This window comes from Rhamphochromis longiceps, linkage group LG7 (genome assembly GCF_057381845.1).
Source record: "Rhamphochromis longiceps isolate RC_006_pf linkage group LG7, R_longiceps_female_GT1.1, whole genome shotgun sequence".
In the NCBI taxonomy this organism is placed as follows: domain Eukaryota; kingdom Metazoa; phylum Chordata; class Actinopteri; order Cichliformes; family Cichlidae; genus Rhamphochromis; species Rhamphochromis longiceps.
In genome coordinates, this window is record NC_140563.1 from 1,024,103 (window position 1) to 1,049,479 (window position 25,377).

General features: G+C 42.6%; 2 protein-coding genes across 6 annotated transcripts; one reads left to right on the plus strand and one right to left on the minus strand.

The window, feature by feature from the left end:
* The first annotated feature begins 1,128 nt into the window (after nucleotides 1-1,128).
* b3gnt9 (UDP-GlcNAc:betaGal beta-1,3-N-acetylglucosaminyltransferase 9) lies at nucleotides 1,129-6,499 on the plus strand. 3 transcript variants are annotated; one of them, XM_085411528.1, is made up of 7 exons: nucleotides 1,129-1,432; nucleotides 1,991-2,246; nucleotides 2,339-2,458; nucleotides 2,838-3,176; nucleotides 4,873-5,114; nucleotides 5,189-5,444; nucleotides 5,521-6,499. In XM_085411528.1, exons 2-7 carry the CDS (start codon nucleotides 2,094-2,096, stop codon nucleotides 5,863-5,865), a joined length of 1,455 nt encoding a protein of 484 aa, XP_085267654.1. In that variant the 5' UTR covers nucleotides 1,129-1,432; nucleotides 1,991-2,093; the 3' UTR covers nucleotides 5,866-6,499. The 3 variants fall into 3 exon arrangements, with proteins under 3 accessions (XP_085267654.1, XP_085267656.1, XP_085267655.1); XM_085411530.1 differs by having other exon boundaries at nucleotides 2,123-2,246; XM_085411529.1 differs by having other exon boundaries at nucleotides 1,129-2,246.
* Nucleotides 6,500-12,375: 5,876 nt separating this feature from the next.
* On the minus strand, nucleotides 12,376-23,723 carry phaf1 (phagosome assembly factor 1). Of its 3 annotated transcripts, none has more exons than XM_085411533.1 (16): nucleotides 22,479-23,723; nucleotides 22,280-22,362; nucleotides 21,022-21,105; nucleotides 20,885-20,928; nucleotides 20,462-20,541; nucleotides 20,258-20,352; nucleotides 19,419-19,483; nucleotides 19,139-19,251; nucleotides 18,108-18,241; nucleotides 17,804-17,887; nucleotides 16,588-16,670; nucleotides 16,450-16,493; nucleotides 16,301-16,344; nucleotides 15,862-15,920; nucleotides 15,684-15,756; nucleotides 12,376-15,323 (listed from the first exon to the last, which is right to left on the minus strand). In XM_085411533.1, exons 1-16 carry the CDS (start codon nucleotides 22,540-22,542, stop codon nucleotides 15,228-15,230), a joined length of 1,245 nt encoding a protein of 414 aa, XP_085267659.1. In that variant the 5' UTR covers nucleotides 22,543-23,723; the 3' UTR covers nucleotides 12,376-15,227. The 3 variants fall into 3 exon arrangements, with proteins under 3 accessions (XP_085267659.1, XP_085267658.1, XP_085267657.1); XM_085411532.1 differs by having other exon boundaries at nucleotides 19,419-19,516; XM_085411531.1 differs by having other exon boundaries at nucleotides 19,419-19,570.
* Between the last annotated feature and the right edge of the window lie 1,654 nt (nucleotides 23,724-25,377).

Here is a 25,377-nt window from a genome sequence, read left to right on the forward strand (position 1 = left end):
AAAATTTTATTTTAAGAGGACAAGAGCGGCGAAGTCTATCGCGATAGCTTAATTTCTCTATCGAGTAAAAGTTATATCGCGATACATATCGTTATCGTTCTATCGCCCAGCTCTACTTGGTTTTAAAGCCTTTACTTTAAAATATACGCCGTCCAATAGCTGAGCTTAATCTCACAGAGAATGATCAAAGCTCATGTAGAAACAAACAAACACATGAACAAAAGATTTTCTCCTTCATTTCTGTCAAACAAAGCTGTATGACACGTTTCCAGCTGTTAGTATCATGGTTGCTAGGCAACCTGGGCAGCGCGACGGAGGCTAGACCGCCCATTTCACAAGCCTCTCACTTCCGGCCTTAGCGGTCTTTGAGTACGCGGCGCTTGAGGATCGTTGAGGCTGCAGACCCTGAATTGGGATACAGCCGTAGTTACCCCACTCCCATCCTGGGCCAACAAAGCCACGGACTGTGTACAGAAAACATCATCACGGTTCTGCCAACAGTGGGTCACGTAGCTTTAAATGCAGTTGGGAGTCTGAATGCTGTACACGCACTGCAGGATGACTTTTACATTTCCTTCTATACCGTTTTATATCATCACCTTCTCTTGTATTTCCTCTGCTTCACGGTGTGGTGGCAAACCTGCATCAAAAGCTGGACACCATCAAACTTGATGCCACTGAACGTCTCCTTGAGTCTGCTCTGTAGTTGGAGCTCATCTCTAAAATCCCTGGTAGAAACAAACAAGACCAAAACCATGAACAACACTCCAAGTTTTACTGCATTTTTAAATGTTTTATGCAGTCCCTGGTTTGAATCAGTGGTTAACTCCTCCCTACTGCCGATCAGAGCCACTGCCCACGCTGTCCTGTATTATAGCGACATTTTTACAGAGTTTATTAGGCAAAACCCCCCAAAAAACTTGCATCACTAGCCTGATGTCTTTGCATATGCCCTTTGCTTTTGCCCGGTTTATTGACATATTTCTATACATCTCCTCCCAAAGGCTGTTCGCGTTGATCGTCTACTTTAACTGCGTTTGAAAAGTATCCGTAGAGCGATACTCTACTTTTGAGCTCGTTCAGCCACGCCCACATCGAGTCAGTAACTCACACTTTAACCATTAGCGCTCCAAAAGTAAGACAGGCTAGCGTTTGCCACGGTACACAATGAACACGTGTTATTTCCTACAGCACCTTAACGCAGCATGAGGAGAGCCGTCCTGCGCCAGGTCAGAGAAACACCTTCAGGGTTTTCATCTCGTCTTTGAGCATCTTTCGTACTCATGAAAACAGCACACGGACAGAAGTGCGCTATTTTACTTCCCCTCGCGGTTTTCTACGAACTCTGGAAGTCGGTTTACTTTGTTAGAACAGAAGGAGCCCACGCTGGAGCCCAGATGTTTTTAGTTTGACCCTCTGTCTGCCTCCGCGGGTAAGTCTGAATGAATTGCTTTAACAAGAAAACACTCGATATATTTAAATATGAAAGAAATAAGCAGATGCGTGTTTCTATATTTGTAATATAGCTGATAATCTTCTGTGTTCTTGTTCTAATTTATGCCGTTATGTCTGCTTCAGGGACACAGCGTTCTTAGAAAATAGTTCTCGGTACCTTCGTGTTCCCTTACACAAGACCCAGACACTCCCACTCCTGAACCCAGTGAAGAATTTGGTGTGAGAGGGAAAAACAGTCGCATCAGCTCATAAAAAGCACGAGTGATATTGTTGCGTGGATGTTTATCGGTGATACAGTAAAAAGTGGGTGAAACAGAGGATTGGCCGTGGCATCTAGACTGCAGCTTATTTGTTTGCCCCGGGAAATCTGCTGAACTGATTCCTTCCACAGTGGAAGAAGCGATTGCATCAGATGACCGCGGGTCAGAGCTGAAATAAATATCTGGGACAGTTTAACCCAAAGGGAAGAATAACGGGGCGGTCGTTAAATGATTCTTTGTTTTTTCTTTGATGCTGTCTGTTGCTTTTGCTCCAGGATGTTCTCACGTCACAAGTTTAACAGACTAGTCAGCAAAACCAAATCGAGTCTTCCAGCTCCAAGTACCAGTCAGTCTGCCAGGCTGCTGCAGGACTGACCAATGCATCCCTGCTTGATACTTCACTACAGTCAGCGTCTTCAAACGATGCTGAGAAGGATGTTGGTGACGAGGAGGCTCCTCCATGTGAAGGGAGACGTGATGTGCACAGTTCTGCTGCTGGTGCTGTTCTGTTTCCTGCTGTATGCCCGACACGTAAGGATGGAAGTTGCTCTTTTTGCTGTTCACGTTGTTTCACTGTTGCTTTTTGGATTAAAAGAAAAATCCAACAACACTTGTGTTTCCAGGTTGTGCTCTCCACTGGATGGGATAGACCTGTGTGGAAGCTGCACATCCACGGCTCCACCAGCCCCAGTCGGACCCTGCTGGGAGCCACTGGAGCTAAAGTGGGCCAGGACTTTCAAGGGGTATGACCCGATATAGGTTACACTTGCTGATATGAAGGTGTTGGTATTATAGCAGCGAGCCTAATGGCTTTATTAAAACAGATATTGTTTAAGGGTCTATATTGCCAGCGATATATACAAAAAATCTGTTTTTTGAGATATTCAATAGAAACTGAGATTTAAATAAAAGTGGAGGAGTGGATCAGATTGTGACACAAAGTCATGAAGTTGTTGCACCATGATATTCATTTCTTAGCTCAGTCCTTATTTACAACATTAGTATGAAATACAGAGTCACAAACAAACATTATGCAGGACACTGTGTGAGTATTATATGGCTGTTAAGATTACGTGCCGCTAATGAATGATATTGTCTTCTTTACACATTTTCCCCTAATAGGCGTTCCCGTCCAGGGCTTCAGGGGTCCAGCCACCTCCATGTAAATCCCAGTCCAGGTCGAAACCTCCCCAACACAAATCCAAGTCTAAGGGCAAATCCAAGCCACGAAGGAAGAACGCTGTGCCGACCAAGACTGCGGCCAATCCCCTACCCACGATGCCACAGTTTGACTTTGAGGCTTATCTGAGAGAAAAGGACAACAGAAACTTCAAGCTGCTCATAGACCAGCCAGAAAAATGTCATATCAGAGGAGCAGAGGAACAAGGAGGAGGGTCTAACAATGCCCCTTATATGCTCATTGCAGTGAAATCCATAGCAGCAGATTTTGATAAACGTCAGGTAAAATATTCTGCAAGGACATACACTCAACAAAAATATAAACGCAACACCTTTGTTACTGCTCCCATTCCCCATGGGATGGACGTAGAGACCTAAAATTCATTCCAGATACACAATATAACCATCCCTCCCAAACGGTGGTCACAAATCAGTCCAAATGTGTGGTAGTGGGCACATCTGCTATATTGAGATAATCCATCCCACCTCACAGGATGCTGATCTGACATCATGAGTAGTGCACAGGTGTACCTCAGACTGCCCACAACAAAAGGCCACCCTGGAATGTGCAGTTTTGTCTCACAGCAAAATGCCACAGATGCCACAAGCAATGAGGGAGCGTGCAATTGGCATGCTGACAGCAGGAATGTCAACCAGATCTGTCGCCCGTGCATTGAATGTTCATTTCTCAACCATAAGCCGTCTCCACAGGCGTTTCAGAGAATATGGCAGCACATCCAACCGGCCACACAACCGCAGACCTCGTGTAACCACACCAGCCCAGGACCTCCACATCCAGCAGGTTCACCTCCAAGATCGTCTGAGACCAGCCACCCAGACAGCTGCTGGAACAATTGGTTTGCACAACCAAACAATTTCTGCACAAACTGTCAGAAACCGTCTGAGGGACGCTCAACTGCATGCCCGTCGTCCTCATCGGGGTCTTGACCTGACTCCAGCTCGTTACCGTAACAGACTTGTGTGGGCAAATGCTCACATTCGATGGCGTCTGGCACGTTGGAGAGGTGTGCGCTTCACGGATGAATCATGGTTCACATTGTTCAGGGCAGATGGCAGCTGAGAATGTCCCAGTTCTTGCATGGCCAGCATACTCACCGGACATGTCACCCATTGAGCAGGTTCGGGATGTGCTTGACCGGCGTATACGACAGCGTGTACCAGTTCCCACGAATATCCAACAACCTCGCACAGCCATTGAAGTGGAGTGGACCAACATTCCACAGGCCACAATTGACAATCTGATAGACTCCATGCAACGATGTGTTGCACTGCATGAGGCAAATGGTGGTCACACCAGATACTGACCGGTTCTGGGTCCCCAGACCCCCAATAGCGCAAAAAACTGCACATTCCAGGGTGGCCTTTTGTTGTGGGCAGTCTGAGGTACACCTGTGCACTACTCATGATGTCAGATCAGCATCCTGATGTGGCACACCTGTGAGGTGGGATGGATTATCTCAATATAGCAGATGTGCCCACTACCACACATTTGGACTGATTTGTGACCACTGTTTGGGAGGGATGGTTATATTGTGTATCTGGAATGAATTTTAGGTCTCTACGTCCATCCCATGGGGAATGGGAGCAGTAACAAAGGTGTTGCGTTTATATTTTTGTTGAGTGTATGTCTCAGTATTTTCTGTGTCTTACTAAACTTGAGGCTCTAATAACCAATTTAGTTCCTTTTCCATGCCACGGCATCACTACTTACGTAATCTGGTTTTCCAGCACCGGTCGATACGGATCAAGCGCATCTTTAAGGCAGGAGTGGATTAAGGAACAAAACTGAGCAAAGAAAGTGACTGAATGTGGGACGTAACTCAATTTATCGACATAAACATGATTCCTAATGAAGAGTATTACCGCTCCTAGTCTATAAAGTGTCTGGGCAGCGTGTTAGGAAAACCTTTACTCTCTTAGTCAAGTTAAACAACCTTTGTGCTTCATTTTTTCTTAGGTAGTACGCCGGACGTGGGGTAAGGAAGGACATTTTGAAAATGACGTGTCCATCCGCACAGTTTTCCTCTTGGGTGTTCCCAAGAATCGAACCGCTCTGCCTCTGTGGGATCAGCTCCTGTCCTACGAGAGTCAAACCTATAAGGACGTCCTGCTGTGGGATTTCGAAGACACCTTTTTCAACCTGACGCTAAAAGAAACACACTTTCTGAACTGGATCAACAGCAGCTGTCCTCGTGTCAAGTCAGTGTCGATTAATCGAGCCGACTTAAGTTTGTTTTCCGGTGCTCAGCTTACGTTTATCTCGTCTTATCCAGGTTCATCTTCAAAGGTGATGCTGATGTGTATGTTAATGTGGAAAACATACTGGAAATGCTACGAGGCCAACAGCCAAACGAGGATCTGTTTATCGGTGATATTATTATCCGTGCTAAACCCATTCGCCGGCGCACTTCCAAATACTATGTGCCAGAGTTTTTGTACGGAGGGGGTCTGTACCCCGATTATGCTGGCGGAGGAGGGTTCGTTATGTCGGGACACACAGCTCAGAGACTGAGCTCCGCCTGTCGACAGGTACTTCAAATTAGAAAGTGAGCATTTTCACACATCTATCAAAAATGCTATGATTTCGAATGACTTTTTTTTCCAGGTGGAATTGTTCCCCATCGACGATGTCTTTCTGGGAATGTGCCTCCAGCTGATCGGCATCAAACCATCGCGACATCAGGGCTTTCGGACCTTTGGAATTCCCCGACCGTCAGCAGCTCCTCACCTTCAGACGTTCGACCCTTGTTTTTACAGAGAACTCATGGTTGTTCACAGCCTCAGCGTCCCCCAAATCTGGCTCATGTGGAACCTCCTGCACGACCCCAAACTGAGCTGCCACAACAGGACCAGCCGGACGCCCCGGCCTTTTAAATGGAGGGGGGGGCTGGGCTCGATGGTGGGGGAGGAGACGGACTACGATGAGAAACGGGTGTTCGTCTCACATTAGTGACCCTACAAAATGGTCATAGCACGAGACTGGAAAGGCTCGTGAGGCGTTCAAAAACGCAGCTGAGTCATATGAGACTTTATACAAGCTGGCTGGCAGTCGTGGGGGAAATGAACTGACGAAGGCCAAATGTGTTCCAGATTATTGAGAAGAAAGCCCCGAGGGGATTTTAGTTTGACATCAGAGCCCCATTTGTCTTTTCACACTGTGGCTGTGAACAGTTGGGACTTTTAAACCTTAATGTATTTACATTGTTTACGTCCATACAGTTCCACGAGAACAACCAAAGAAAGTGCGGTTAGCTGGTTTAACCCCATTTGCTCGAAGCTGTCACGTTGTTAACATTCAGACTGTGGACAAGACTGGAAATGACTTTGTGTAGTGGGAAGGGAGCAGGGATTTTTAGAGATGCCCCTCTCTTCTTTGTAACGCTGCCCAGAGGCGCCAATGGAAGGTCGCATTATCTGTTCCCCGGAGGAGCAGCAAATCAAGTCTAAATAGAAACCACCTGCATGATGCAAACCAAATGGGACCAAGGCTCACTGAAACATGCACACTAACTAAACCTCTGCCGCAGTTTGGACATATCCCGTTTCCTGAATCTCAGAGTAATCTGCCAAAGTTCACACATGTATACAGATCACATTTATGTCCGTTAAAACAAAATAAACAATCTCGTGTTCTCTGGACTTTAGTAGAATTTGCCTGTTTTTGCCATGTTGTGTAAGATTAGTCTAGAATATTATGGCTGATATGGTCCTCATAAAGACAGACAAAGCAAACATGGACGGGACAGCACTGAGGTTCAGTATTTAGTGTGGCAGACTTCAGCAAAGTGGGTTTTGTTTTGGAGGCATATTGTAACCCTGTCATTACTTGTTTGACATTTCAATGGGTCGAGATAAGACAAACAAAACCAAATGTTCAACCAGCTTCATCAGATACTTACAGCGATTGATAAACACACAACACAGATAATTACAGAACAATATGTAAATATAACATCGGCTGATCTGTCCCTCTCTCTGATAGGTCAACCTGAATGCATGGATAGGCAAGGCAGGTTTATTTCTATAGCACAATTCAACAACAAGGTGATTCAAAGTGCTTTACAGAGACATTAAAAAACAAAAACAAATAAAAAGCATGATTTAAAATTGATTAAAAAAAAAGCAAAGCAAAAAACAGTCGATAAAATCCATCCTTCTTCATCCGCTTTATCCGAGGCCGGGTCGCGGGGGCAGCAGCCTAAGCAAAGAGGCCCAGACCTCCCTCTCCCCAGCCACCTCCTCCAGCTTATCGGGGGGAACACCAAGGCGTTTCCAGGCCAGCCGAGAGATATAATCTCTCCAGCGTGTCCTGGGTCTGCCCCGGGACCTCCTCCCGGTGGGACATGCCTGGAACACCTCACCCAGGAGGCGCCCAGGGGGCATCCTTGTCAGATGCCCGAACCACCTCAGCTGGCTCCTTTCGATGTGGAGCAGCAGCTGCTCTACTCTGAGCCCCTCCCGGATGGCCGAACTTCTCACCCTATCTCTAAGGGAGAGGCCAGCCACCCTTCGGAGGAAGCTCATTTCTGCCGCTTGTATCCGCGATCTCGTTCTTTCGGTCACTACCCACAGCTAGGGACGTAGATCGACCGGTAAATTGAGAGCTTCGCTTTTACACTCAGCTCCCTCTTCACCACGACGGACCGGTGCAGCATCCACATTACTGCAGCTGCAGCCCCAATCCGTCTGTCGATCTCCGGCTCCCTTCTCCCATCACTCGAGAACAAGACCCCGAGATACTTGAACTCCTCCACTTGGGGCAGGAACTCATCCCCGACCCGGAGTGGGCACTCTACCCTTTTCCGGCTGAGAACCATGGCCTCAGATTTGGAGGTGCTGATCCTCATTCCCGCTGCTTCACACTCGGCTGCGAACTGTTCCAGTGCGAGCTGGAGGCCCTCACCCGATGAAGCCAACAGAACCACATCATCTGCAAAAATCAGAGATGAGATTCTGAGGCCACCAAAGCGAAAGCCCTCCGCCACTTGGCTGCGCCTAGAAATCCTGTCCATAAAAATTATGAACAGAACCGGAGACAAAGGGCAGCCCTGGCGGAGCCCATCACCCACCGGGAACAAGTCCGGTCGAGTCGATAAAATCAGTAGTTAAAATGTAGGTTTTGAAATTTAAGCTTAAAAGTGTGGATTTGGTGCTTTATTCAAATGCAGCTGAGAACAGGTGAGTCTTCAACCTGGATTTAAATAAACTGAGTGTTTCAGCTGATCTGAGGCTTTCTGGGAGTTTGTTCCAGATATAAGGAGCATAAAAGCTGAATGCAGCTTCTCCGTGTCTGGTTCTGACTCTGGGAACTGATAAAAGACCGGATCCAGATGACCTGAGGGATCTGGAAGGTTCATACTGGGTCAGGAGGTCACTGATGTATTTTGGTCCTAAACCATTCAGAGCTTTATAGACCAGCATCAGAACTTTAAAGTCTATCCTCTGACGGACAGGCAGCCAGTGTAAAGACCTCAGAGCTGGACTGATGTGGTCCACTTTTTTGGTCTTAGTGAGGACTCGAGCAGCAGAGTTCTGAATGAGCTGTAGTTGTCTGACTGATTTTTTAGGTAGACCTGTAAAGATGCTGTTACAGTAATCAAGCCTACTAAAGATGAATGCATGGACTAGTTTTTCCAGGTCCTGTTGAGACATCAGATCTTTGATCCTTGAAATATTCTTGAGGTGATAGTAAGCTGACTTTGTTATTGTCTTAATGTGTTTTTCTAAGTTTAGGTCTGCATCCATCACTACACCCAAATTTCTCGCCTGGTTTGTGGTTTTTAGATGTATAGATTGAAGTTCTCTGGTGACCTGTAATCGTTTTTCTTTGGCGCCAAAGACTATTACTTCAGTTTTGTTTTTGTTTAGCTGGAGAAAATTGTGGCACAACCAGTCATTGATTTCCTCAATGCATTTACCAAGAGCCTGTACAGGGCCTCGGTCTCCTGGTGACATTGTGATATATATTTGTGTGTCATCTGCATAGCTGTGATAGTTTATTTTGTTGTTCTTTATAATCTGTGCCAGTGGGAGCATGTAGATGTTAAACAGAAGGGGTCCCAAGATGGAACCTTGGGGAACTCCACATGTGATACTTGTCTGCTCGGGTGTGAAGTTACCTATTGATACAAAGTATTTCCTGTTTTCTACGTATGTTTTGAACCAGTTTAGTACAGTTCCTGAAAGACCTGCCCAGTTCTCCAGTCGTTTGAGTAATATGTTGTGGTCAACTGTATCAAATGCTGCACTGAGATCGAGCAAAACTAAGACTGACATTGTTCCACTGTCTGTATTCAGACATATGTCATTAAACACTTTGGTCAGAGCGGTTTCAGTGCTGTGGTTCTGTCTAAAACCTGACTGGAAGGCATCATAGCAGTTATTCTGTTTTAAGAAGTAACTGAGCTGTTGAGAAACTGCTTTTTCAATGATCTTACTTAAAAATGGGAGATTTGAGATCGGCCTGTAGTTGTTCATTTGTGTCTTGTCAAGATTGTCCTTTTTCAGTATAGGTTTAATTACAGCAGTTTTTAGTGGTTCTGGAAACACACCTGATAATAAAGAAATGGATAAAGGATAGACAGCTCACCTGAAAGGGGTTTGTAGGGGAGATCCAATACGGGTGAAAATGCATGAATACAGGCTGAGTTCAAGTTCCAAACCTGGTGTGCGAATCATCGTGCCATCACAGCGATAAATCCCGCTCTCTTGGAAATGCCGAGACTCCTAGAATTATTTTCATTATTTTCAACCTTCTTCAAAGGTTTTATTTCAGTCATCAGCAGCACTTCATAATGGTACATTATTAAGCATTAGTATGGTGTTAGTGAGTGTTTAATTCATCATCTCATGACTAGTACACAAGAATTTCACTCGCATGTGCTGTGCCAGTGTGCCTGCACATGTGATGTGACAATAAAAAGTGATTTGATTTGATTTAGTACGTCTTTTATAAACACAGATATGTTTATCCATCTGTTACAGCATGTACAGATATCACTGCTACCACATCACTACTAGTAACAATCAAACATAGTTATAAAAATATATCTGTATTTATAAATGGCATACCGAGGATGAGTGATGAATTTAGCATTTTCTAATATCTCTATCCATCTATACAGACGGATAAAAGAAGACAGGAATTTAAATTAGGACTTCCACTGGCCAACTGGTTTTCTGTGGGACACACAAACTTTTGAATGATGTGTCATGTGCAATGAAGAGGACAAAATTCTTATTCGTAATCCATCTTTGAGTTTAAACTTGGGGAGAAAAAAAAAGTAAAAAACCTCTTGCTATTTTCCACATCCATATTTTTTTTATTATTTTTTTCATATCCTGGTTGCACAAACAGAAAATGAACTTTGATGTCAGTCAGCAGTGAACATTCACTTTCATTCAAGTCCAAACGGTGCGTTGGAGTCTTAGGAGACGGCGCATCTCATCATCGCGAAACAGCATCAAAGTGCCAGAGCGAAGCTTTCAGTCCTTCTCGGTAACTCGCTACGTTATTGCCTTTTTTCCTGTGGACATGCTTTGTTAATCTACTGGTTTCTTCATACACAAAGTTATAGTATTCAAAATATAAAATGCCACATTGCCATGAATTTTACATGTTTAATTAAGTATACCAGCTCCATTTCCAGAAATGGGGGACACACACACACACACACACACACACACACACACACACACACACACACACACACACACACACACACACACACACACACACACACACACACACACACACACACACACACACACACACACACACACACACACAGCAGGGAGTAAAGAGGGGGGGCAACAGAACAAATGATACCAAGGACAGACGATACAAAGCATTAAGATGAGATTATCATTACACTGAAGATGACAATTATAAATTACAACAATCTCAGTTTGATAATCACACATCTGCCCATTCAGTAAAATAAACATTTGTAAAAAGCAAGAAAAAAAAAAAAAAAAGGTGTAACTTAAAAGCCACACAGATCAAAGTTTCTCTTGTTTTTCTTCCCTAAAAACTTTGGAAAAACCAGGATGTGATATGTCCACCTGAGTTAGGGTGAGATCACCTACCCAGCACCTTACAGCTCCCCTCTCCATCTCTGAGTGACAATGCTTCATCACAGCAATGACCGTGCACGAAACTGGGCTGGGTTTACCAAAACTGGGGCCACAGGCAAATTCCCCTTTCTCTGGAGGAACAACGGGACACCCTCAGAGGTGCTTCATGCCGTGAGGGGTCACATTCGGCTCAACGAGACAAAATTAGGCAGTGCTGTGGCTGACTGATGTAATGCGGGTCTCAGATTCTCACATTACTGTGTTTAAAACAAGAAAAAAAGGATAAAGACAAACAGTTACAGCAGAGCTTGGAGGGAGGAGACGTTTTGCTTCAGATGTTGATTTGTATCTGAAATCTACAGGTTTTTTCAGTTTCTGTCACTCGTGGAGAACTAAGGCCTGATTTTCTGGACCTGCATTTGCTACACTCATGTATTCCACACCATGTTAACACTGATCTGGGTGTTTCGGGTGGTTATGAACACACATGAGACCCCACCCTCCACACCCCCAACAGAAATGGAAGCCAGTACAAGAAACTCAAACAAAAATAACTAACTAGCACATTCCTCATTTTGGGGAAACCCAGCCTGCCAAACTGTGCAGGTAAATGTAAAACGAGTCAGCCATAATACCATGTTACCTTGTTGCTGGAGCTCAGTGACACACATACATACTGTACAACGCTGCAGCTCAAATGCATTCGATTTTATATACAAGGAGATTCCTTTTTACAGGGTCGATAGAGAAAGAAGTCAAAGACAGGCTCGGTGGGAGATGAGGCACGATATCCAACAGTGTTGTATCTTCTTTTTTACATTTATATTTGCTTACACAAAAGCAAGTGGTAGCAAATGGTATATAGCATTCACTAGAGTTACACCTTTCCCCTATTTGACTGAAGCTGTGGACAAACGGGAGGAGAGTAGGGAACAGTCTTTCCAATTTCATCAGAGACAAAGCGGACAGCCGTCGCTCTTAAATATCTGACCCTGGGAGTCCAATAAGAAAATAGGTGTTTTTTGGATTTAAATTTTAAAATATTACTGTAGCTTGTGGTGTCCCAGTTTTGGAAAACGAGTAATGGAACGCCATGCTCATCTGGCTACAGGAAAGCTTGGAAAACTGATATTTTTCTTTGTAAACAAGTAGATGTAGATGCATCTGTAACCATCTCACAATGCTGTGATTGCAGCCAGTCCTCAACTCTCTGTGAATGGGACTCATGGGCTTTGATCAATGATCATAACAGTTTGCATATTAATGATCATAAACTGGCCTCCCAGCCCATTGTTCATTCGGTGGTGCTAGTTTCTGTCATTGTGCAGATGTTTATAAGGTTGGAAACCTGCAGTCAGCTGAGACTGAAGAGGTCACCTGATGATGACGAAACGTTTCTCCCACTGAAAACGTCCAGATGAACAGCATCAACTTTCAGGATGCAGATGTTAAATCTCGCAGCACACCAAAGCCAGACTAAAAATCCATTTTTGTCCACTGGATTAAAGACAGAGCTCTCTTCCAAGCCAACTGTGAACAAGCAGTTTAAGCAGGGCTTTACTAACTGCTGACATGTCAGCATACTTGCAGTGTTAGCATTGCACATGCAAAAATATGAATACTGAGTGGTCTAGAATAAAAACAATAATGAGCTGTGAGCAGGTGACTCCACCTGAGCTTAACTCTAATAAAAATCAATGCAGAAATGTTGAGGTGCCAAGCCACTAACACTGTAAATAAGAAGACACCAGAATAAGAGCACGCATTTATATACAGCATTCATACAACAACATTACGCATAAAGGCCTGAATACATAAAAATAGCAAATGCTTAGGAATTATAAGGAATTAGGAACATAGACAGGTAAAATCAATTAGTTTCCTTCTAATGAAAACATCGCAGTATTGGTCTTTTTGTTTGTTTTTTGCTTATTAAAGTAGAGTTAGCACAGGTTTGTACTTGTTGGCTAATGCTGGTCACAGGCTAACAGACAGGGATGCTAACCGATTGAGTCACTGATCACAAATTCAGCAACAGAGAGAAAATTAAAGGAATTGTTTGTACTGAAGAACAAGACAAGAAAATGTGTATTAAAATTAATACACAGTTTATTAATCTGCTTGGAATTAAAAATAATGTAAATTTATAAAATGGGAGTTTGATGCAAAGCTGCACGTCACACGATGGAGGAATGACTGGTTTTCTCTCCCCGTTTCCAAAATAGGTTCAAATGAACTAAACCCAGAGAAATGGTGGCGGATCTTTGAATGACAGCTCAGTGACAACAGTGACCACTCTGACACTTCTCAGCATACACACACTACTGTGAATCTGTGGAACCGAATCCAGACGACAGATGGACTGAGCGCTTTCAGAGTCAGCTCTTCGTGTCGTATAATTACCGTCAGCCGTCAGAGAAACCAGGAGCTGAGGTTTTACTACAGCAACGACGAACATGTGCAAGTCAGACACAAAAAGATCCAAAAGAACAGAGACGGCCAACGCCCGACTCTCTCTGTATGAAATGTTCAGACAGTAACACAGTGATAATGTCAGCACATCAAATAACAACATCCTGAAACCTCTTTGGCTATCGCAGTTTGGCAATTCAACAAGGAAACAAATGCAGACTGTGCCATGTGTCAGTGACGTGAAGGAGGAGCAGAAGATGGAGCGACAAAGAGGACGGCACTGCGAACACTGAGCACCACGTAAGGGCCTCTTCTTTCTTTCCATATGTATACAGGACACACACACACTCTCATCCAATGTACGAAAAAAAAATATCCATATCTGAAGATCAATCAAACAGTCAAGTAAAAAGGTGAGTATTAGTGCAAATGTACGGACGGATTTAAAACAGTACACGATGGAAATGGTCTCGAGGCGAACGAGTGAAAAGGGCGGCCGCGGTAAAATGAAGAAACTCTGTGGCGACTCTACACCCCTCACAACATGCAAGAAGATGCAACCAATCAGAGAAAACGGGCTGTCAGTTTGTGCTTGTAGTAAGTCTCCTCTCGCTGCACAAGAGTCCATGCAAAGATTCTCGTGTCATTCCTGCATGTCAGTCTGCTTCACGATAAAACGGATAAAACCAGCTTTCATGTATCAGGAATACATGAGTTTAGTAATGAAAGGATGCTGTGTGTGTTTGTGCAAGCTTAAAATAACACAAATTCAAACGTCATTTTTAAAAATTAGCCTCACACCACATGCAGATGCTCATTTCTGTCACCGTGTCCGTGCAGGGAGACGTAACAGCAGCCGTGCTGTTGAGTGTGCTTTGTTTGCCTGTGTGTGTGTCTGTGTGTGTTGGCGGGCGCCGCGGAGCAAAGTTGAAGGAAGAATAAGGAGACAACAGGGAGGATTTTCTTTCTGGTCACATCTGGTTCAACTGGGCGGGACATCAAGCGGGTTATGTTCAGGAGGACGTCTCCGTCCGAACCCTGAGAGCGAGCGCTTCTTCTCTTGTGTGACAAAATTGGGATTCTGGTGTTTTTGGTTCAAGTCCTCTGCAGCTTTCACTGCATTTTGGCTCTGATGGCTCTCGGTTGGACTGAACTGGTTTGGTTTTTTTGTAGTTTGGATGCCGTTCTGAAGCTGAGGCAGGAAGACTGGCGGTACTGGTTTGCTGGTTGTTTGACGTGATACACTTTGTTTCCAGACTCTGGCCACAGCAGCTTCCAGCTGCGATATTATTACACTGATGTTAAACAACTTGAGATTTGCAGCAGATGAATTCAAACGCCAACTGTCCCACCACAGCGGTACGGAGGCTGCTGATAAATAAACTGGCGCCAGCTTAGAGTCTGCACAAGCTTTTTCCCCCTGTGGTCCGGGGTGAAAGCAATTTAAGGATGGAAAGGAAACAGTCGAGCTCTACCACAACGCAGCACCACTGGGACCGTTGGACTAACCAAGATAAAACGCTCCATGCTCCAGCACAGAGACTGTGTGACTGGATCTCGGATGTCCCGGGATAGACAGAGTTGGTTTAGCTGTGCTAGGTGGGTGTGCCGGATTGGAAGAATGAGTCTTAGTATCCAACAGGAAGAGTTGGTAAATGCCGTGTCTGATTTTAGTTGTTTCTCTGTTAGCATCTGAGCTGGGTAAGAGTAACGTTGTTCGGTTAGGTCTGCTTGGTTAAGAATCTGGCTCTGGATTAGAAAGTCAGTCAGTAGAAGTACTGGATTCACGACAGGCCAAAACGGGATGTGGTTGCGGTTACTTGTTTAGTGGGAACTACTGCTGGACTCGGGTCGGGCGTGACTGGTCGTGCGTGGAGCACCGTAGAGGGTTACCGATGCTATGTGGTTATTCTGCATCACCTGGGGAGGAGGAACACAAGACAGTGAGGACTCCTGAAACACACGGGCTCGAAACTACAACACATATTTCAAAGATTAGGGGTTGAGCTGTTTCTTGATCCCCTTTGCATTTCTAATACTTTTGCGAGCAAATCTCTACAAATGTCCTTTCAGAGAGAATAATTCACATTCCTGTCAGCTTTAAACGGGTTCAGCAGCTTTGCTATAATAACACTGCTGAACGTGTCAGTCTTGTGCAGCATTTTACGTAACACATGTGCTCTAAATGGAACAATCCATGTAGCCAGGTGGTTCAGATAAAATGCATGCTGCCATATAGTTTTATGTTGTAATCCCAGCTGAATCATAAAATGTGCTGACCTCAAAGATCATCCTCTGCAGTCCGAAGCAGAACGTAGAGCCGAAAGGATTTGTGTTATTGGCCGATGAAGACCTGTAAACGCAAACAAGGTCACAAGACTTGATGTCACATATGTGGGTGGTGTCTGAAACAGCTGTGTTGTCTATATTAAATGCATATATGTAGACTATATGTTACCTGTGCAGCACTACAGGTTTTTCCATTGGATGGCCGAGCAGTTCTTGGATTTGATCCCACTGAGGAAGAGTCAAAAGGTTAACAGACAATTATAACAAACACATTTCCAGGAGTCGGTCTGTTTCTCGACTGCTGACAGCTGTTTATGTCACACCTGACTCAACGCCATTTCCAGCGGCAGAAAGGACTAAGATATTCAGTTATGAATGTTTCATATCACAGGACTGTTGATTTGTTATTGGATCTGTGGTGCAACAGAAAGCATCTTATGATCAGTCACCAAATTTGTAAGCCTATGTCAGTGATGCAAAGTCACAACCTTGTAATCCGCTAAAGGTGCAGAGTCAGAACATCGAACCGAAAACTACAAGTCCTGTTAGATTTCTACTGCCTACCACAGCGCCACCCTGTGGCTAAATTGAACAGTTCCAGAACTGACCTTGCTGTATGTAGTTAAGATGCAGTCCTCAGAGTCTGCTCCCTCTAAAGCGCCGACATAAATGAACAGACATTAGAACAGAGGAGAGTCAAGTACTAGACATTAAAGCATGATTATGGAGGTATTGCTGTCGACTGAATAACTTTTACCTTTTTTGATGACAAGTGGAATCTTAAAGTCACATCGATGATATCTGTGATGACAGAGAGATTACAATAAGTGCAACAACAAAAACAAGTGTAAAAATATAATAAACATTTGGTTTATATTATAAGAAGGATAATTACATATTAAAGTTGTAATGTCCAGGGTAGTTGGTATGGAGAACAAACTTCTTAACCAGGTGAGTTGTCGAGTCAAACAGAATATCCTGAAAAATACGAAAATACAGTCATTGAGGTTACTTTAGTGTTTGCAGTAGACACCCATCTACTGCAAACAGTAGATGTGAGCAAATCAAGAAAAGTAGAACTACACCTCTGCATGCAGTGATTTATGCAGGTGCATGTGGTTTGCATCACAAGATGGTTGCAGGTTGCAAACTGCAGTTTTTGTTTTTTATTATTGCACAAACTTCAACCTTCATGTCTTTGGACCAGGAGTTTTCTCACAGTCCAAAGACATGAATCTTGACATGACTGAGTTAAAGCTGTGTTAGACTGAGCGCCTATCACGGTTTTAGCCTGCATCTCATCCATTGTAGAAACAAGCTGCAGTGCAGGTAAATGTCCCATTAATTCACAGCGAGTAGGTAGGAGTGGTCAAGGTCAACAACATTCAAACTCATCGGCGTTGCCTCGCTCGCAGGTTCTGGGCGTCCACGTCGCCCGGCCGCAGGGACTTATCCTAACGGGGGGTCACGATGCGTTGACTTTTAGCATACCACGGTCACTGAATATACTAGCCAGGCTCCTGCTGGTTCTTCATTACGTATTTAGTGGTGAGTCAACAAAATCATCGCAGATACAAATTTTGGTGACCTTTAAGTTACACGATGATGATGTGTGTCGAATGTGACACGTGAAACAAGCGTAAAGAGTGAATGTAACATCACATTTGCAGGTGATGGTAAAAATGGGATTCATTACAAATCGTTCTGAGAAACAGACTAATAATCACTGTAGGTGTGACAATGTTCATCCAAGGTTTCAGTAAGATTGGCCCACCCAATGAGGAGGAGATGGGGTACATACACTACGACCATTATAACTGTACACTGCTAGATTTGACCAACGGTTGCAGCTGGACTTTTCTTTTTGGCGTGGCTCTGACTTACATAAATATAATATGAAAGGAGGGGGAGGTGCTGCTGATATGGGCGCTCCAGTATGACGTCCAATGGTTCTGAATGACGCATACAGTACTTTCAGACAACATTGAGTCCCCATTAAAAGGAAACGAAAACTCAAACACAGCTCAGAGGCAGACAAAGCTCTTAAAAATAACTCGGCACAGACACTGACACCAAGATTTACACACACAAGCACGGCTTCGCTTACGTACCACTCCCAGGGTAAAATAGTTGAAGAAGTAGTCGTTACATTTAGATGGGACCTGCTTATGTGGTGACGGAGAGTGGATCTTCATCTGAAACACAAAAAGAATTTGGGAAAATAGTCTTCTGACTTTTTGTCTTTAATTAAATTAATACAAATAATATTTAATACAACTTCTTAAGATGGTGAAAATATGACAAGAGAGCAGGTTTGATAAATGGATAACATCCAACAGGTTAAACACCACTTTACAGACTTAACATAATAGCAATAACACAAGAAGCAAAGATTGAGTTAAACTGAATTGCTACCTTGTCCTCAGATTTGTAGAAAACTTTATGTGGGGAGCCCAGAGCACCGAGCACATCCTGACAGGAATCTCCAAAGTAGATGCTCCTCTCTAGGGACTTGACTTTACTATCAGTCATCACACCGAGACCACAACCTGCAGTTTAGACAACAAGTCAGTAAAGCTCCACGTCACTGCACTGCTGACCTGTGTGTGTGTGTGTGTGTGTGTGTGTGTATATATATATATATATATATATATATATATATATATATATATATATATATATATATATATATATATATATATATATATATATATATATATATATATATATATATATATATATATATATATATATATATATATATATATATATTTTATTTGTACATTTATTTTTTCTTATAATTCACAGATTTCCATTCTCATATTTTGCCTACTTCTTATGTTATTGTATTTTGCACACCTCTGTTGCTTGTGAAGCTCGCACACAAGAATTTCATTCTGATGTGCTGTACCAGTGTACCTGCACATGTGATGTGACATTAAAAGTGATTTTTGACATTAAAAAGAAAAGAAGCTCAAGTTCACACCACTGTTAATAACAACAGTAAAAATTGGTATTACTGTGTATATGTGCTCATTTATGTAGTCCCATATTAACCCTGTCATGCATGAATTATCACAACCTCAATCAGGATTTTTTTCTTAAGTATTTTTATTCATTTTTATGCAAGAAAAGATGAATAAGAAAAAATCCAGATTGAGGTTGTGATAATTCATGCATGAAACAAGTCATCCATCTATAGTAACATTAAACGACCAGTGGGTGGCAGGTATGGTTTATGTGCAAGTACACCATCAACACTGATACAAATACAAGAAAACAGCCTTTGAATAGCTGTCCACTGTAGTGACCACTATGCGTGAAAGGGTTAACATTATGGGGAAAACAAAGGTGTCAAACTTACAAATAATCACTTGCAGCCTTCAAGACACACACACACACACACACACACACACACACACACACGGTACTGAGCTGTGTGTTACCTGCAGTGAGAAGGCGGAGCCTGAGTCCCAGAGGGCCCGCCCGATCCCTCAGGACATCCACACACTCTGCATAAATATTACCGAGGAAACAAGCCAACGGCATTGCAGGAGCTCTGAGAACAGTGAAATAAGTTTAGCTATTTTTTCTGTAACTTTTTGTTCTTGCCGTCTCTGTGATTGATTTCCAACATTTAAAACAGTTGAAACAAACTCATATCAATATGTGAAGTAAGGACTAAAAGTAACCGTTTCCTCTGGCAGCATTGCCATTATTACGTACCTTGTTTCCTGCAGGTTGTTGCCAGTGTAGATGTGCATCCTCTTGACCATTGCCCCATGTGGAATCTGCAGGGAGGCCAAACCCATGGCAAAGTTAGGCTGCCAAGGCAAAACAGCTGGAAGTAGTACAGGACTGGTAGATACTAAAGGTCTCTGCGTCCACATGAATAAACACATTCAGAAGACTAAAAAACAGAGCTGTGACAGTACAGAGGAGTGACAACATGTGATCAAGGGAGTGAAATGTCTCATGAAGCACTGACTAAACACTGCTTTCAAAAAAAAGAAAGCACCAGTGTTTTCACTGATTGATGACACTGTTCTTTGTACTTTCATTCGTCTTGGATCTTCGGCGTAATCTGGTCCAACATCAAATCGAGACTCACTGTGACTCAGCACTTCTGACTTATTCTTATGCAGCTATCACTGCAGGAGTCCTTCCCGTGGGATGACATTTGATTTTAATTAAAAACAGCCACATCTCGTACCCACTACCCATTTAAAAAGTCATTAATCTGCAGTAAGAAGAATAAAGTCTTCTTATACACTAAGACTACCACGGGTTAATTTAGAAAATACATGAATTTTGTCATTGTGTGCCTCAAACTTCATGACAAAATCCACTGAAAGACAAAAACACTGTCAGAATCCAAGACACACACCGATTTGGTTTCATGTAAATCTGTGACAAGGCAAAAAATACAGCTTGACCTTTGAGTGTCTACATGACTGGAAACCACTCAAATCCCAAGGCTGGCCTGGCTGTCCTGGGACTGGAAATAGCGAGCACTCAGCTCTTCTTTAATTGGCTCACAGGCAAATGGACTAAAACGCTCTCACCTCATATTTTGGAGCTTCATTCCATGAGTCCAGTTGAAAAGAGAAGGACAGTCCCCGGAAGTTGAGATGGAACAACTGCTCTGCAGCATTGTAAACTAGGGAGAGACACGTGAAGAGGAGAGCATTTTATACAGGGTAACAACCAAAACCCCAAATTAGTTGTAAGTGAAAACATTCCAAGTGTGCTGGTCCTTTAGAAAGTACCTCCAGGGTGTGTAGCGCCAAATGACTGGTCTATTTGCTCTATCGTGGGGGCAATGGTCTGAGAGTTGAAATGGACTCCACTGAAACACAATCCATACATACACGGTGTCAGTATTAAACCCATTAACAAAGCGCCTGTGCTGCATTATTTCAAGAGTTAATGGCAAAGATGGGAAATGGATTATGCTTGTCAACAGATAACGTTGAATAAGAAACACATTAATGCAGGCAGACTCAAGTAAGCTGTAAGCCTACCTGTGACTTAAAGTTGAAAGTGGTGTTCGTGTTAATATAAAGAGAACCAGGCGTGCCGTGTATGCAGAACAATCCAGGATTTATGCCATTAAATGTCGCTGAGAAGCTAACATGACTCTCAAAGCAGCTACATCAGCTGCTATTTAATAGATTTACGTTTTTACTTACCAGTATTTCAACTTGACTTTGCTCAGGTCATACACTTCAATCACCTATCACGCAGAAAGTCAGAAACATCAGCGCACGGATGCCAAGAGTGTTTGGAGGAGACTGTTGGAGCTCTGCTAATTATCTTAAATTCTTACCTTGAGTCTCTGATTTGTGGCATCAAACAGCAGTTTAATCCCATCCTGAGTCAAGTTCAGTATGAGGTCATGGCTGAGTGGTGTCTACAGAGGCAGGGAGTTAAAACCGATAAATTAACATTAAGAGGCAGGAGCAGATGCTGTCACGCACAGGCAAACGGACCTTGAATTCATTGAAACCTGAGAAACAACCACCTCGATTTATTTTTGACATGATTTTAAAAAGTTAATACTGGGTGATTATTAGAAGATTTGTGCAGATGAGTGAAAACAAAACATTAACAATATATAAGATAACAGAGGTGGGAATTATCAGACATCCCACGATACAATATTATTGTCATTGTGGTTTATCACATTTTTTCACCTGCACAGCATGTCCTCAGAGTTAAAACAGATATTGACAAGGTTTAAGAGGTAAAAATAAACTTATCTCACCTCAGTTATTTTTCTTTTAATTTTAATTCGTTATTGCACTTCCACTCAGCAACCTTCCCGTTCTACAGGAATATCACCAGAATACAACAAGCTGGCAGCCAGTTGAGTCAATCTGTCAAGTCAGTTTGTGCTCACTGACAAAGATTCAGACTGATGGCAACGTGAGCAATCTGTCTGCATTTATAAGTTAGACAGCAATTATCTGTTCCAACAGTCTCTGAGAGTGACTGCAGTCAGTCCAACTGTAAATGTTTGCAGAAAGGATGCCCCCCGTCAGGCAACCTGTGCTTTGCAATCGAAAGTGCAACATCCCCAAGCTCTGAGCAACTACTTAGTCACCACAAATTGTAATCTGTTGCAAAATGAATATATATATTTACATTTTGCAACAGATTACAATTTGTGGTGATTAAGAGCTTGGGGGTGTTTTTTTTTTTTTAAATAAATGGGAGAAACAAGCTTCTCGTACTATCGTGACAAAGACAATAGCAGATAGAAATTTGAACTTTTCAGCACTATGGTGAACAAACGACCTACTGACAACAAAGTTTCGACATTTTATTCAACAAACAGATTGTTAAGCATTTGTTTATCATCAACTGATAAACTTATAAATATGGCTTTATCTGTGTTACAGTGGTCTACAGTAATTTCAGTGAAAAATAATTAGAAACCAATTTGATTTACTTCAACTGCACGGGAACGCCTGAACAACTCGAATTGCTGCCCAGAACTCTTCTGCAACCTGATTATGACTGTTTGTGGATTGTGAGCAAGCACAAGTTTATATTTTTAAACAACAGATATTTGTGCGTCTTACCTGTTCACTGTATAGCACCTGGACATTTTTGATGATGCGGCAGTGTTTCTGAAGGATAGAGATGGCCTGGGAAAATGGCATCCCTGAACACCCACACAGTGAACGCAAGACACACAATTTGTTATTGAGTCTAAACAAGTGCATATGTAAGGTAGTTGAAAAGTATCTTTTCAATTCACCGAAGATGTTTAATGCTCACCTAAGGCGAATTCCCATTGCTCATTTCCTAGTGATCTCTCAGGCACCACTTCCAGATCCAGCATTGGCAAGTAGTGGGGGGCAGCTCACCTCACCTCAAGACACGATGGGATCCTGTGAGGGACCCTCTCTCTCTCTCGCTGCTGAACACAGTACTTTCCCACAGGATTTCCGACGGCTACTTTAAATCATAACTCTTATTATTTTTCCAAAGCTATCAAATTCATGAGAATCAGAACAGCCACTCAGTCTGCGCGTTACTGTAAACGTGTCCTTTTTTTATCTCATGTCATACGTCCTTGACATTAAAATGGTACCAAAGAAGAGAAAGTAAACGGGCCTTAAAATCACATACAAAGCACACAAACTTTCCTAAAACGCACAAGTTTTAACTTGGAATTTAACAAGTTGTCCAACATTGGCTGCCAGCTTGAACATAAATTACGCAACGTTTAGCAAACCTAAAACGCACAAGGCCAGCTGTCAACTAGCTGACTGCTTGTTTGTGTGTTTTTAAATAAATCGATGAGGATTAAAAAACTAATCCACTGAGTTTAATCAGAAACTTGTCCGACAGCCACAAATGTCTCCAACAGGCTTCGATTCAGTAACTAAACATGAACTTCTGTGGTGCCGTGTTTCCTAACAGAGCACCGGATCCAGTGGCAGACAGGTTAAAACACAACAAACTAATACGGAGGCACGAAAATAGCGCTTTCAAACTCAGCTGTTTCCGCCCGTTATGTTTATCATCTGTCACAGTTGGGCGGTTACGAAAGCATCAAATCTTGTCAACAAGACTGTTTTTCTTCGCGCTACGAGCTAACATTAGCGGACGAGCTAGCTGCCCTGTTGGCTTATTTTCAATCAAGTATAAATATAAATAACGTAAAAGACTCTCAAAGTCAAGACAGAAATGATGAATATCACGGTTCAAACTGACACGACATAAACAAAAGACAGCACGCCGAGCCGTCGGCTGTCTCTGCTGTTTTTCTTTTTTCGTTTCAGCGAAGCTTTAAGCTCGAGCGCTAGCTCTTCGTCGCTCGTGCGCAAATTCCCAAGTACTCGCGCGGAAACGCTTTCCGTGTCACTCATAAGCTCGCCGGCCGGTAAATGCCCACCGTGTCCCTTTCTGCGCTTTAACGTGTCTTCAATGTCAGGACCTGATAAGAGCGACACGGCGTCCAAACAACAGCAACTTCAGGCATCAACAACAGCCAGTAGGATCAGCTGATAATTCAACTTCCTGTCTTCGGCGCACATTCGAGGTCGACGTCATGACGTCATGGTCAGGTGACAGCTAGAGACGTTTTAAGTTCTCTCCTGCTTCCAAGAAGATATCGTCTCTCTCCCATATATAATATCTTATTGAAACCGATATGTTCCAGATATCAAGTGGAAGACAGTCTGGATGGTCCCCCATAAATACTTGATTGTAAATAAGGTGAAAGAAGTCTCATTTAAAATTCTACATAAATGTTATCCAGCCAGTCACTTCATGGTAAAATTTAAAAGGGACATAAATACTAATTGTACTTTCTGTGGGGATCATCCAGAAACTGTGACACATCTTTTTTGGTACTGTTCTTTTACACAGAGATTCTGGAAGGAATTTAGCAGGTTTGTTATTGTCCATATTTTAAGGGAGTTTTCTTTACGATGGGAAAATGTTTTATTCTGTTTCTTTAAGTTTCCCAAGAAGTATGATAAATGTTTTTTATGATAAATTTGTTAATACTTTTAGCTAAATTTTTTATCCATAAATGTAAGTTTACTAACAAAACACCATGTTTCTGTCATTATTTTAAGGATGTGAAAATGTACATACAATCAATATCAGACTCCACCAACAAAAAGGCTCTCAAAACAATGTATGTATGTGAATTTTTGCGTGTATTCTTATAATTGTTACCTTTTTCTTTTACCCTTGGCTTTGTGTGTTCATGTTCTGTTGTTTTGTATACTTCATCTGTTCGTATGTTGTATACTCATTGTTTGTTAAATAAAGTTTAAAAAAAAACTCTCCTGCAAGTTTTTCAAAAGTTAGTGATGGTAAATTTGATTCTTTTTACTGAATCGAGTTTGAATGAGTCACTCACCAAAGTGAATCGGGTTTCTTGAGTCATTTGAGTCACTGAGTCAGTTGACCAGAGAGTGGAAAAAATGTACATTTTCACTCAAACTTAATTTGTTTCTCTTTTCATGTAAATCCTACTGCTAAGATGAGTGATTGAAAAAGAAAAACAACTATTTTTATAGAGCAAAAAAGAGCAAAAAAAAGTTTTCTAAAGAGAACATTTATTTTATTTATTTTTATGTTATTTTATCAGTTTTTTCCTCAAATGTGTCAAATATATATTTTCTCATCTAAATGTCCGCTGAGCTGTGTGCCCCGGGTCGGTAATGCTCCTTGACATTGGTTGCCAACCAAGAAGAAGAAGAAGAAGCTGTGAGCCAGGAGGGAGGGGGTGAGATTCGTTCATGCTACGATTCAGCACAGGAAGGGAGGGGGTGAGTGAGTGAGTGATTCGTTCATGCTACGATTCAGCACAGGAAGGGAGTAACTCAGATGTGCTGTTAGCATGTTAGCAGAGCGATGCTAGTGTGAACTGAGGAGCTATTGTCTTGATGTGAGCTTTCTACAGTGAGTCAGTTGGGCTTGTGAATCATGATTCAGAGTCAGTAAAGTGATTCTTGAGTATTGAGTATTCATGATTCGTGCACCACTATCAAAAGTGGATAAAAGCACAAACATTCGTTTGTTTGTCCCTCCAGAGCTGTGAATGTTTTGTTTTTTTAATCCTATCAGCCACTTGAATTTAAACAATTTTCACATTTTTAAAATATACCAGAACTAAACTAAGCAACATTTAACACTCTTTTGATGCTCATGTTCC

Excerpts from the sequence above, each read along its gene's own strand:
- phaf1 (XM_085411531.1), bottom strand. The coding sequence starts at position 22,542 with ATGCTGGATCTGGAAGTGGTGCCTGAGAGATCACTAGGAAATGAGCAA. Across the intron at positions 20,929-21,021 it reads CCACAAATCAGAGACTCAAG|GTGATTGAAGTGTATGACCT; the intron begins GTAAGAATTTAA and ends TCTGCGTGATAG. Across the intron at positions 16,345-16,449 it reads TCCACTTGTCATCAAAAAAG|AGGGAGCAGACTCTGAGGAC; the intron begins GTAAAAGTTATT and ends TCGGCGCTTTAG.
- b3gnt9 (XM_085411529.1), top strand. The coding sequence starts at position 2,094 with ATGCATCCCTGCTTGATACTTCACTACAGTCAGCGTCTTCAAACGATG. Across the intron at positions 3,177-4,872 it reads CAGATTTTGATAAACGTCAG|GTAGTACGCCGGACGTGGGG; the intron begins GTAAAATATTCT and ends ATTTTTTCTTAG. Across the intron at positions 5,115-5,188 it reads AGCAGCTGTCCTCGTGTCAA|GTTCATCTTCAAAGGTGATG; the intron begins GTCAGTGTCGAT and ends CGTCTTATCCAG.